Here is a 13,376-nt window from a genome sequence, read left to right on the forward strand (position 1 = left end):
TCACACTCATTTTACATATCCAGAATCTCTCACCCTTTCTTTCTGCATAGTGTGCACATTGAATCACTTGCTATCATAGCCCTCCTTAACTCGGTACTATCATGTCTCAGTGGTAAACTAACAATTTTACTCGCTTTTCTTTTTTTCTTCTCCAGCAGTTCTTTTATATCCCTTATACTACATTTTTTGTTGTTTTTGTTCTCTTGTCCATGTGACACCTAGTCATTTTTCGATATCATTTCTTGATCTTTTTCTCTGCCTTCCAATTTTTCTGACTCCTCTGGGCAGCCACTCTGTTACTCTCTTTGACCATCTATCATCTTGATATCTTGCCAAGTGGCCTGCCAATCCCATTTTGATTTCCTTGCTCTCTAAATGACATCTTTTATTTTTGTTAGATCTCTCAAGTCTTTGTTGCTAATTCTATCTAATCTGGATACTCTGAGTAAACTCCTTCCTTGCTCTTAAAATCTGGCAAACTTAAATCTTTTTTGTCTGTGTGGTGGTTAGTGCTGCCAAATCTGGGAACCATAAGTTAAAGTTGGTAGGACAATCATATCTAATAATTTTCTTTTTTAGACAAATGGGGAGATCCCCTTTCATCCAATGCTTCATTTCCCAGTAACTCTTCCAAGCACTGTTGATTCTGCATTGGATTTCAAGATCAAAGTGATTTGACACGGAGGTCATTTGTCCTAAGTATTTGTAGTTCTCTACAAATTCTATTACAGTATTTTCAATATGGGAATCTGTTCGTGGATTGTCAAAATTTTTGTGTTATGGTAGTTTATTGTTAAACTTAGTTACTTGTTTTTTATGCTTAATTCATTAATCATCAGATTAAGTTGGGAGCCATCTTTAGCAAACAGAACATCATCTGCAAAATGTAGATTGTTTAACATCTTCCACTGAATATTAATACTATAATCATCCCAATCCAGATCCCTGAAAATGACTTCAAGGGCTGCTGTAAAACGTTCGGCAGCAATGTGATCACTTTGTTTGATGTCTCTCTCCATCCCAAAGAAGCTGCCGCTTTCCTCCAACCTTGATAGATGCCTCACTATTTTTAAAAATGGTTTGAAGTAGCCAGATGTATTTTTCTTCAATTCTCATGTCTTTCAGAGCACACTAAAGAGGGTAATGTTCTATGGAATCAAATATAAAAATCACTTATAAACAACTGCAGGCCTATAAGTTTACTATCACACAACTATAACATTTTTACAAGAATAATCCTCAAAAGAATTCGTAACCATCTGGACTATGAACAAGCAGGTTTCAGGGAAAAAAAAATTCTACATAGACCATCTCCACAAAGTTAATCAAATAGTAGAAAAATATATAGAATATATTACATTTATCACTACTTAAATTATTTTTGTCGACAAGCATTACCCATCTGTTTTCTTTCCTCATTCCCTATTGTATTTGGCATATGCTTTATTTTTGCTCTAGGATAGTTTGCTCATAGTGACTGTGAAGTACATATTTTATTAACAAATCACCCCATATTATTGTTATCATTTTTTTTTTTTCTTAAATTCTAATTGACTTACCATTTTATTCATTGATACCCACTAACACATTTTCTTGTCTCTTACTGTTCTCATTTTTCTTAGAATGTCTAAGAAAAATGAGAGTTTTAGTTTTAGTAAATGTTCTAAGAATTCACGTCTAAGAATTAACAATTGATGTCAAAGTCAGTTGTCTAACAATTTCTTCCAAGAATTCCTGAATTCCCTCTACATGATTTCCAGATAAGAATCTGGAAATTTCATCAGTCAATTTTTCTTCATTTGTATTATCACTATAATGTTTTTGTTTAATTGGCATATGCTTTATTTTTGCTCTAGGATAGTTTGCTCATAGTGACTTCACAGTCACTATGAGCAAACATGGTGACTTCACACTTTCTTCCTCTGAAATCTTATGAAATCTTTGAAATGTAATGCTTTGGTTTAGATGCTGTTTCTATCAGGTTTTTGGCACTAGTTTTGGCACTAATTTAACAGTGTATCTACAGTACACTAGTGGCCAAAATTGTGGAAACTTTGTGGAATGGAAACAGTATGTTTTTGAGGTTTGGTTCATAACACCACTTTTTTTTGGTGTAATACCAATAAAAAATTATATATCAATGGAAAGATAATTTAATCGAGAATGTAATGCAGTAAAGTTTATTCGATTATCTGTATTCTATGAAAAGTTATAGCCAAATAACCAGAAAAATGAAGCACAACTTGCTTAGGTTGATATGAAGTAGCTTTCCTTCATTTGAATGTAGCCAATGAGCATGAGTGTTTAGAGAGCCAATCAGGTGTCATCTTGTATTGGCAATGAGCCAATAAGGTCACAGGATTCAGCTATTGATGTCATGTATTGCAGCTGAGAGGAGGACATTTGTCAGTGTGTTATATGATTGCTATCAAGTTGGTTGGTTTTTTTTTTTTGTGCTCTTTCATTTAGTGAGCTTGTAAAACATAATAAAATTAAAGAAATGGCCCCAAGAGTTGACTGGTCACCCAGAAAGTGATGTAAAATAGTACTATTAAGTGAACAAGGCTACAGTTATGAAGAAGTTAGAAGAAAAATTGGTGAAAACTTCAACCAATGGTGGCATTTCTAAATTTTTGAAGAGGTATAAGGAGACTCAGTCACTACAAAACCAGACTGGTAAAGACAGGAAAAGGTGCACAACAGCAAGTGATGATAGAAGAATTGAGAGACTGTGCCTACGTGACAGAAGAAAATTATCTGGGTGTATACAAGATGAAATGGCACAATACAATGTGAAGTTGAGTGCGAGGACTGTCTGGCACAGATTGCAGGAATTTGGTCTAAATGCTAGAATTCCACGAAAAAAGCCATTTTTATCTCTCAAACAAAGGTTGAAAAGATTAAACTGGGCTAAAATCCATGTTAACTGGACAGCAGAACAATGGGACAGTGTTATTGGGAGTGACCAAAATCTTCCTGTTTGGTAGTGATGGCATAAAATACGTAAGGAGAAGAATCAGAGAAGATTTGCATCCTGATTGCATTTATACCTACCTTGAAACACCCACTTAGTGTTATGATCTGGGTTTGTATGACATCAAAAGGTGTGGCGGAATTTGAGTGATTAATGGGAATATAAATGCCCAAAAATACATAAATGAAATACTTGAGCCCAAACTGAAGCCTTCTGCACGTGATCTTCTCCAAGATAATGAAGCATTTATATTTCAACAGGATTCAGCTCAGTGTCATGTTGCTGCTATGTGCAAAAAGTGGTTTCAAGATGATCATATTCCACCGCTGGAATGGCCTGGAAATAGCCCAGACCTTAACCCAATCGAAAATCTATGGAGCTGACTAAAGAAACTTGTTAGTCAGAAGCAACCCACCAATACCAATTGATAGAAGCAATAATTCAGTCTTGGTTTCACATTATAACAGCTGCAGAACTAAAAAACTTGGTTCACTCCATGGGAAGGCGTTGTAAGGCTGTATTTAATGCTAAAGGTTACCCAATTAAGTATTAACTCATATTGTGAGAATTTTTGTATATCTCATTTTTTCTACGTGTTTCACTTTTCTTCTTTATAACCTGTTCTAATAAAAAAATCCTTCATAAAAGCTATTGCATTACATTCTTGATTAAATTTTCTTTCCATTGATTTATAATTTTATGGTATTAGACCAAAAAAAAGTGGTGTTATGACCCATCAAACCTCAAAAATGCACTTTTTCCAAAAGGTTACCACAATTTTGGCCACTAGTGTATATCAGTAAATGCACTAAATATTATAAATCAAATAAAAACCACAATAATATATTAAAAATACATGCCTATATTACAAGAGCTTCAAATAGCAGTTGATACTCAAAATAACCTCTGACCAGATATGATTTATGTTTAGGAGTTTACATTAAGTAAGATGAGGGAAGTAAGTGTGTAAATGCTGTGATTATTTATTAATATAGTATTTTATGAAAAATATATTGGTTGTCATGAAACATCATTGAACATGTTCGTTGTGAATTAACCCAGTTCGTAAATTTCTTATTTGCAATTCCAGTTTCAAGTCATGATAACTTTCTGAATGTACATTGATCCTGATGTTGTCTGCATGCGATCTTAAGTCACATTTAGTTTTTTTCAGATCTCACATGCTTTGTCTTATGTCGAGCTGTTTCAACATTTTTTATTACTTCACTGTAACTTTTCCAAAACTTTTTGTTTTTGAATTAGCTACTCTGAATACATTTTGAAACCTGAGTATTCCAACGATATCTGAAAATTTAATGAAACTTTAACTCAGAGAATGCAAGCATGAAAGTATATGATATTATATACCAACTTCTAGCTTGTAGTTATTTAAACTAATCCTAAAATAAATGCACTATATGTGAGTGACCCTTGTATTTATTCATCTTGTATTGGTCAGAAACTATGATAAGCATGAAATGTTTTCATTTGTGCATATACTTGTTTTTATATCCTGTGTCAGATAATGTTTACTTACAAAGTTTTGTTTTTGATCTTTGGCTAAAAATCTCTTTACTTTTTATTAGATTCATTTATTGCTCATTTACCCTCCTAATCCTAGCATTGGAGAGAGAGAAAAAATTGCAAGTGTCTTGTTTTTTCGTCCTTTCAGATTATGAATTTTAGTGTAAACAGAAAGTTAATTGGATTTAAGTGAAAGCTTGTGGTTTTACTTGTTTCTGTCTTGTACAGCCTTATTTGGTACAGATGGGAAATGAGAACTTAAAGTGGGATTAATTAATTATTTCATAGCCCTAAAAGTGTAAATGCAAAGATTGAAAATAATAATCCAACCAAGGAAATGAGGCTTCTAATTCATGAAGATCATCTCATTTTTCATATCCAATTTTCATAATGTCTATTATGAAAATTCGATGGGAAAAAAATTAGCATTTAAAAAAAAGGAAATCAAAAATTAAGAGGGATTGGTGGCATTTGGAGCATGATAAAGAGCAAATAATTTTGATTTCTTAGAATGGGGCATAGAGATTTTTAACTGAGGAGGTACCAAGTCAGATGGTCTCTGATATAGCATAACACTGTGAACGTATTCTGAAATGCCGCCTTTCAGATGAAAAGAGTCAATGTGTGTAATCAGGAAAACTGAAATAAGTAATGCTTGAAGAAGCAAAAATTTTAGTTTCTGTTAGGAAAGAATGTGTGGTTTTATAGGTGAAAGATGAAAGTGAATACTTTTATTGTTGATGTTGGAATTAAGACCCATACTTGTTTGTGAAATGAATCTGGAAGGTTTTTAAACGTTCTGTTTTTGTATATTATCTATTTGTCTTTGTTTGAATTTACATACTTCCTGGTTAAGATGAGTTGAAATTGGGAGTGGCACGAGGTATACAGTAGTGGATTATTTACTAAGTTATGTCCATGAAGAATTTTTAATGCTTCATCTGCAGATTGTGACCTCATCACAGTATCCCACTCCTTTCAGGCACACTTGGCAGAATAACGACAGCAAGGTATGGAAGCCTTTTAAAGCATCATCGTTAGGATTGGTTCAAGTTAAAAATAACTTTATGGTCTCTTCAAGATGTGTGATCCAGTCCTGAAAATATTATTCCTATGCTTGGTGGAAAAAATAGAGTAAATGTAAACTGGGTCTTTGCTTCCAGAGACAGTTTTTTTTAGCTACTTGTTTTCCAGAGTGACTGAATGATTACTTGAAGCTTCCAGCAGGCAAATAGGGAATATTACATTGACCATTGAAAACATTTGGCTTTCTTTTGAAGTATATAGTTATCACTACTCCTGCCTACATTACCGTATTTACTCGAATAAAACTTGTCCTTGTGTATATCTCCCCCCCCACCCAATTTTATTTTATGAAAAAAGAAATTAAAGTTTCACATATACCTTGCATATGAAAAAAGTTTAAAACTTTAAGAAATAGATAATGAATGTTGTTATGGCAATTTCAAATATTTTGGAATTCGGATGAAGAGAATCAGTATTTCAACTCAACAATTGTTGGCTTGCCTTTGTTGAGTTGCATGATCTCTTGTTGATACCACACCAGTTATATGAGTAGAGATGGAAGCAACCAGTAGAAGAGATGTGAGAGTGAGAGCATTGACTTCTACTCAAATTTGGATTGCATGGGGGAAAAGCGGGGGGTGGAGCAGTGAATGAGGTGAGGTTTAGGTTCTACATGAAGTGGATGGCAGCTGGTGGCTACGACCTGACTTCGGCAGGGAAGATTAAGAGACCATCATTAGAACTGTTGTGCAACTGGATTTTGCGAGCTTGGGACATGATTTTGTCAGAAATAATTGCCAAATGTATTTTAAAAACCAACATCTCTAATGTCCTGGATGGGAGTGAAGATGACACTATTTGGATAGATGATTGTTTGTTTTAGTTTAATTACAGAAGCATTGTCGCTAAAGATAATATCTCGTGATGAAGGTGAGCCACTGATCACGTAAAAAACGTTTATAATTAAAATTTAAATATATTTTCAGGTATTATTTCTGGGAAAATTCCCATGTTACTCCTCTAAATAAACTATTATTTTTTATGGCTATATAGCCTACTTTTGTTTAGGAGTGCCCTTTTTTTACAATGTCATTGGCTTTTTTACTCAAATATTAGGGCATTACTGATGTGTTATAAAAACCAATATATGAAGAATAATATAGGAGGAAAATTCAGACATACCTTTTTGGATATAAGTGCTGTCTCCTTATCCTGGCAGTATGCATTCATCTGCTGTTAAGCTGTTTAAAGGAAGTGAGTTTGTGAAAAGTGGGTGTAAAACAATGTGGAGGAATTATTTGAAAAAACTCGGGTTTTTTATATGTATAATATTATTATTATTAAGAGTGGGTAGGGAGCGCTTTTGGGAGGGGGAGGGGCAAGAAATCTGAAAATAGAAACTATTTTTGGGAAAGAGGAAGGATTGATGGGAAAAGTCTAGGGGTGGGAGTAATGGGGTGTGTGTGTGTGTCGTCTTTGAAACTCGGGGGGGAGTGGAGGCTATGTCATGTCGGCTTGGTGTTTCTGTCTTTTGTGTGTTTGTGTTATCTCCTAGTGGTCAGAGCTATGACCTAATTTTTATGTTATGGAGCTTCCAACTCTCAGAGATTATGTAGGGTCGGTGGACGTTTATTGAGTTTTCGTCACATTTTACGGCTATCATTTCCGATATTCTAAGCATTGTTTTGTTATCTTGTATGTCTAATATTATGGCCTTGTCGATTTGCGAGGTATGTTTCTGTTCAAGGGCATGAACTGCTATTTCAGTTTTTTCTATACCTTTGTATTCTGTTTTTCTTTTTGTTGTTGCATTTTTTATTGTTTAAATGTTCTGGAATAGGGATGTTACAGTCACAGAAATGTTCTTGTAGTCTTGCCCATAAAGACCTGATAGTAGAACCTGTGTAAGTTACATCAGTCTTTTTGGCAAGGAAATTTGTAACCTATGTTGTGGTGTTCTAATATTTCTTTGTGTGTGTGGGATTTTGTAGGTTTTAAAAGTGTTGCCAATTTTTGGTTCATGGGGAACACCAGCTTATAGTCAGTGTGTTTGAAAATGTATTTGTAGGCTTTGTATGTGTTCTGGATGTATGGCACTTTGATAATTTTTTTGTTGGGAAGTTTGTTTTGGTTGTTGGGTTGTTTTGCCTGGTTTTTGCTGTTTTGTTGGCGTAATTTATTAGTTGTGTTGGGTAATTCTGATTTTGAAAAATTTGTGTTAACTTCTTTATTTCTGTGTTGAGATAATTACGGTTATGAATTGTGTTGGGATGACTGATTTTTTAATCGAATAAGGATGGTATGAGTTAAAATTGGAAACTATCTCCATTTTAACTCATACCATCCTTATTCGGTAATAAGCTTATTTGTTCATTGTTAGTACCTGTGTACATATATTTTTATGTTCCCAGAAGACGGCAGTGTAACATTGCTGAAATATAGTAAGTATTGATTAAAGTTTTTTAATTAATATTTTAGTATACGTTGTTATTTCCTGAAAAATTTAAAGTCGTGTAACCAATGTATAAGTTTATCTACAAGTAATACATATTCTGTATTGGAATTATAATTCAGTAGTTAGAACTGAAGGAGGTATAGGAAAATAGGTTGATGTAAAATCAGATATAAGACAAGGATGCACATTATATGCACTTTTGTTCATCATCTGATATCAAACTTAGAGATATTCTACTTGGCTTGATAATTGATGCAAGTGATGTTATTTTTCTAAAATCTACTACATGTCTTCAGGACTTTTTAACTAAATTGAATAACTGCTGCCCCAGATTTCGCATGAAAATCAGCAATTAAAAGACAAAAGCTCTGAAATGTGCAGAAATGTGGAAAACATCACTGCATTCTCAATGGCAAACCTATAAAGCAAATAAAATATTAGTTATTTAATTACAGTTTATAATAAAAATGGCAAATTAATTTTGAAATTGATAATAATAGAATATGTGAAATTGATATGGTGGGTAGCCAAATGAATAAATTTATATAGAAGAAAAATTTGTCAAAACACTAAACTAGTAGTGTTCATCATAATCTTACATTACAGAGTATGTAAGATTATGATGAATTTTTAACTTGTGGGTTTGTGAGTTGGTTTAGTAATAAACTAGTTAAAAACTACAGACTCTAGATAAGAGTTGTGAAGTCATTGGCCTCTATATACAATTAGCCTAGTTGTAAAGATACTTCACACATAAATTTTGTTTGCTTACATTTGGATAAAGGATTAAACAAGAATATAATTTCTTGGCATCTTTAATTTATGACCAAGTGAAAAACTTTCAACAACTAGCTCTAATCCAGAATATATCAATGATAAAGTATTACACCTTTTCACTACTTCTATATGGGAAATATGACTTACGCATTATTTCAACCTTGGCATCTCTTCTGGGTCTTACTGCCACTGATGGGACCTCAATAAAGGTCGAAACCAGTCTGGGCAGTGGTCCTTCCTTCGGTAAAACAACTACTGAACATAGGTAAACGTGTCGAAAACCTCGAATAGAACATCAATGCTTTAAATGAAACCTTTACCACCAAAATACGAGCAGTCAAAACTAAGCTAGAACAAATTGAAAACCAACACAATGCAAGCTCCACTCCACCAGCGAAAGAACTTTGCGATCTAATCGTAGCAACGGTAAACGACTTGATGGAGGCTAAACAAAAAAAAAAACTCAACGCCGTTTTCAATTTCCTGACGGAAAACGGAAAATCATTACAAGAGGACATCAACAAACTCACTGAAGAATGCGACATTGATCCTGAGAATATCATCAGGTGCTTCTGTTTCTGGTCTATAAATAAAAGGAAGGATGGTACGCACTTCCCGCGCCTAGTAAAAGTGACTTGCGATACGCTGACAAACTCATCAAAAATAATAACAGCAATCAACAAGTTCAAAGACGCCTGCCCCCAATCGCACATACGTGCACAACCAGACCTATCACTTGCACAAAGGGAACAAAGAACCCAGCTTCGAAGACAGCTCGAAGAAATATGTCAAAACGGTGACAACAACTGGACCATCGACTACAGACAAGATAAACTGGTGAAAAAATCAAGTGATGCCATTAGCACCACCAAGGAGACCAGCATACAGGCACCGCATAGGAAATGTACAAGACCCATGTGGTCCAACATACGACACACAAAACCCAACACATCCACTTCACCAATATCCATGGCCTAAACTCCAACCTGAATAGTGTCCACTATCACCTACAGTCTACCAAACCCCATCTACTCTTCCTGGCAGAAACACAAATCTCACCTCCCAGCAACACCACTTATCTCAACCTTCCAAACTACTCACTCTTCAACAACTTTCATCCCAAGCGTAGTGTCTACGCATACATCTGCTCTGACATACCTTGCCAGAGAGCACCCGACCTAGAATCACCCAACTTTGACCTCGTTTGGTTGAAAATATCCCTTCCCCCACTCAGTCCAATTCATCTGCTGTCTCTATAGCTCTCCCCAACACAATCAACCATCCTGAGTTCTTTAATTTCCTCTCCTTAAAAATCAACTTTCCCCAATCCCACTTTCCCAACAGCGAAATCATCCTCCTATGAGATTTTAACATCCACAATACTAGCTGGCTTTTCTCCTCCAGCTGTACAGATCTTGCAGGCAGAGATGCCGAAACATTTGCCATCACTAATGACCTTACACAACTAGTCCAGTTGCCAACCAGAATACCAGATAACCCAAACTAGTCCCCAAACACCCTAGATCTCTTCCTCACCAATGACCCCTCTCCAAATACAGTGAAAGCATTGAGCCCCCTGGGCAATTCTGACCACAAACTAGTGCTCATCTCCTCCCCCATGCAACAACGTTTATACAGACACTCCCACACAGAATAGTTTGGCACTGTAACAGTGGCAAGTGGGACAGCCTCCACAACTTTTATGTCACATTCCCATGGTTGGACTATTGCTTCCAGCCTTCCATCCCAAACATATGCACAGAGCTTATTACCAAAGTAATTCTCACTGGCATGAATACATACATTCCCCACAGCACCCTGAACTGCCATTCCCTAAGAAAACCCTGGTTCTCCAAAGGATGTGCCAAGGCTGTAGAGATGAAACACCAGACATATTACAACTGGCTGAAATCAAGAACCACATTATCCTTCAAAGCTTACACCGAAGCCTGTAATAAATGCAAAAAAACAATCAACACTTTCAAAACAGAGTTTGAAAGAGCAACAAGCAGCCTGTCCGAATGGCAGCCAAGCCTTTTGGTTTCTCGCCAAAGCAATTGGCCGTAATTTCTGCCCAACAATATTCCCACCCCTATCACACCCCGATGGCTCCACTGCATCATCACCCACAGAAAAAGCCAATCTTCTAGCCTCATACTTTGCTTCAAATGCATGCAGAACTGACAATGGTAAATGTCCCCCAACCATTCCAGACACCCAATATACAACCCCCCCCCCCCATATCCTTTTGCCAGGATGAGATCCGAAAAATACTGTTCAAATTAGACACAAAAAAGTCTCCTGGCCCTGATGGCATTCCCCCAATTGTTCTGAAAGTTTGTGCTCCAGAACTGACCCCTATCCTATGTCACCAACATATACTCTTCTACTCCACTGGAAATTGGCCTATATTCAGCTCATCCCCAAGAAGGGTGACAAGTTACTGGCATCCAATTACCCTCCTATCTCGCTTACCTCAGTCCTGTCAAAAGTAATGGAAAAATTCATCAATTCCCAACTCCTACCTATCTTAAAGACAATCGCCAAATAAATGACAGCCAGTATGGATTCCACCAATGCCGATCAACAGGAGATCTACTCACATCATACACCCATCTGTGGACGAAGTATATGGAGAGGTTTGGCGAATCTCAAGTGGTTGCACTAGATATCTCCAAAGCCTTTGACTGGGTCTGGCATGAAGGCCTACTAGGCAAACTACCATCATTCGGTCTGACCCAGGGCTTCTATAGGTGGATCTCCAGTTTTCTGTCTGGATGCACACTCTGTGTGATGGTGGACAGCTCCCTATCCTCTTGCCATTCAATTAATGCTGGGGGTCCCACAAGGTTCTGTCCTCTCACCAACCCTCTTCCTGCTATATATATCAATGACCTACTGCAATTGACCTCCAACCCAATACACAGTTTTGCAGACGACAGCACACTACACTCTTCACTTGCTTTTGATAAGCCTTACCCTACACAACTCACCTCAACCTACCGAACATCAACCACTGCGACCCTCAACTCCAATCTCCAAGCCATCCTCCAATGGGGTTCAGATACCCTCATAAATTTCAATGCCAATAAAACCCAGTTCTGTGCTATTTCCCATAAAAAAGAACAATTTTTTCTTAATATCCTTTTTAATGATACCCAAATCTCCAGACAGTTTGAGATCTCACTCCTTGGAATCACCCTCACATCAAACCTCTCCTGGCATAAACGTATCTCAAACATTGCATCCTCAGCCTCAAAAAAAACTAGGATTTCTCTTTCGCTCAAGACGTTACTTTACCCCCATCCTTGAATAGCTATTAACATTATACAAGTCACAAATCTGCCCAACTATTGAATACTGCTCTCAGATATGGGATGGGGCCCCAAAAAGCTCTCTCAAAATGCTCGACTCAATACAGAGGAGAGCAATTAGACTTATCAATGATCCATCCCTTACCAACTCCTTCTCCCCCCCCCCTCTTTCACACAAACGTATGGTCTCTGCAGTATGTATATTCTACAAATATTTCCATGGGAAATGCTCATCAGAAATATCATCAATAATTCCTCCGCTCAGTACTAAACTCATTGGAACACGTACGGCTGCTGCACAACATCCCTTCACTGTTCACCCAGAAACAAACAGAACAAGTTACTTTTCTTCTTCCTTCATCCCTGCAACTGCTGCAATGTGGAACAGTCTCCCACCTGCTGTGTTTCCCAAAGAATACAATTTAAAGTCATTCAAATCAAATGTAAATGAATTCTTCCTTTCCCAACCTACCACCCATACACAGTACTAATGTACTATAGGTTGACTAACCACCCTCCTGTGTATGGGCTCAACATAAAAAAAAAAAGAAATTAAAAAAAAAGTTTGACTACTACATGACCACATTTACATTATTACTAGCTTCTTCTTATCAATAGTTTCCATCCAAATTAGTCTTAATTGTCAGATCTCCTCCAATATCATCAGAAATTATGTCTTCTAAGTCAATTTTAACTGAAACAGTGCACCAATCTTGGTCTACTTCTGGGTCTTTTTCCTGCCATCAAATATGTTACTCCCACCTTTTCTTTTTCAATAATGTTGAAGTCATTAGCCTCTTTATACAAGCAGCCTAGTCATGATATCAAGATATTTCATTGTGAAGAATTTATGGAGACAAAAACACGTTTAGAATAATTACTTATAATTATGAAAATAACACTCGATGTTTCAACTTATGTATTGAGGTTGAAACAACAGGAAAACATACATATGCACAGTACACAAAAGTACGATAAAGCATTTAGATTTATCTTACTTTTGTGTAGTGTCATGTAACTTGTGTCGTGAGTGCATGTGTATGTTTTCTCAATGATGATGACCTTGATACAGAGGTTCAAACGTCGACTGTTATTTTCATAATTATAAATAATTGCTCCAATACATGTGTTTTTGTCTCCATAAATTTTTCACAATGCATGCTGACCACCATGTAACCTTAAAAGAAAGAATTGTATATCAAGATGCATTATATCAAGCAATACTTCTTTGAGTTGTAACCCAGAATTTAGAATAGAAGGAGATACAGGAAGATGGTTTTATGTTAAATTAGGAGTGAGACAAGAA

General features: G+C 36.1%; 1 protein-coding gene across 4 annotated transcripts in view; it reads left to right on the forward strand.

The window, feature by feature from the left end:
- The window catches only part of shtd (anaphase promoting complex subunit 1), an 844,012-nt gene that overhangs the window by 70,678 nt on the left and 759,958 nt on the right, over positions 1-13,376 (forward strand). For 3 of the 4 annotated variants that reach the window (XM_090401046.1, XM_090401047.1, XM_090401049.1), the window contains exon 5: positions 7,936-7,965. The exons of the other annotated variant lie outside the window; for it this stretch is intronic. In XM_090401046.1, coding sequence (XP_090257172.1) covers positions 7,936-7,965 — 30 coding nt within the window. The remainder of the gene's footprint in view (positions 1-7,935; positions 7,966-13,376) is intronic. 4 annotated transcript variants of the gene reach the window in all.

The sequence above is a fragment of the Typopeltis vanoorti genome, chromosome 11 (assembly GCF_054136105.1).
Source record: "Typopeltis vanoorti isolate ZY-2024b chromosome 11, IOZ_Tvanoo_1.0, whole genome shotgun sequence".
Lineage (NCBI taxonomy): Eukaryota > Metazoa > Arthropoda > Arachnida > Uropygi > Thelyphonidae > Typopeltis > Typopeltis vanoorti.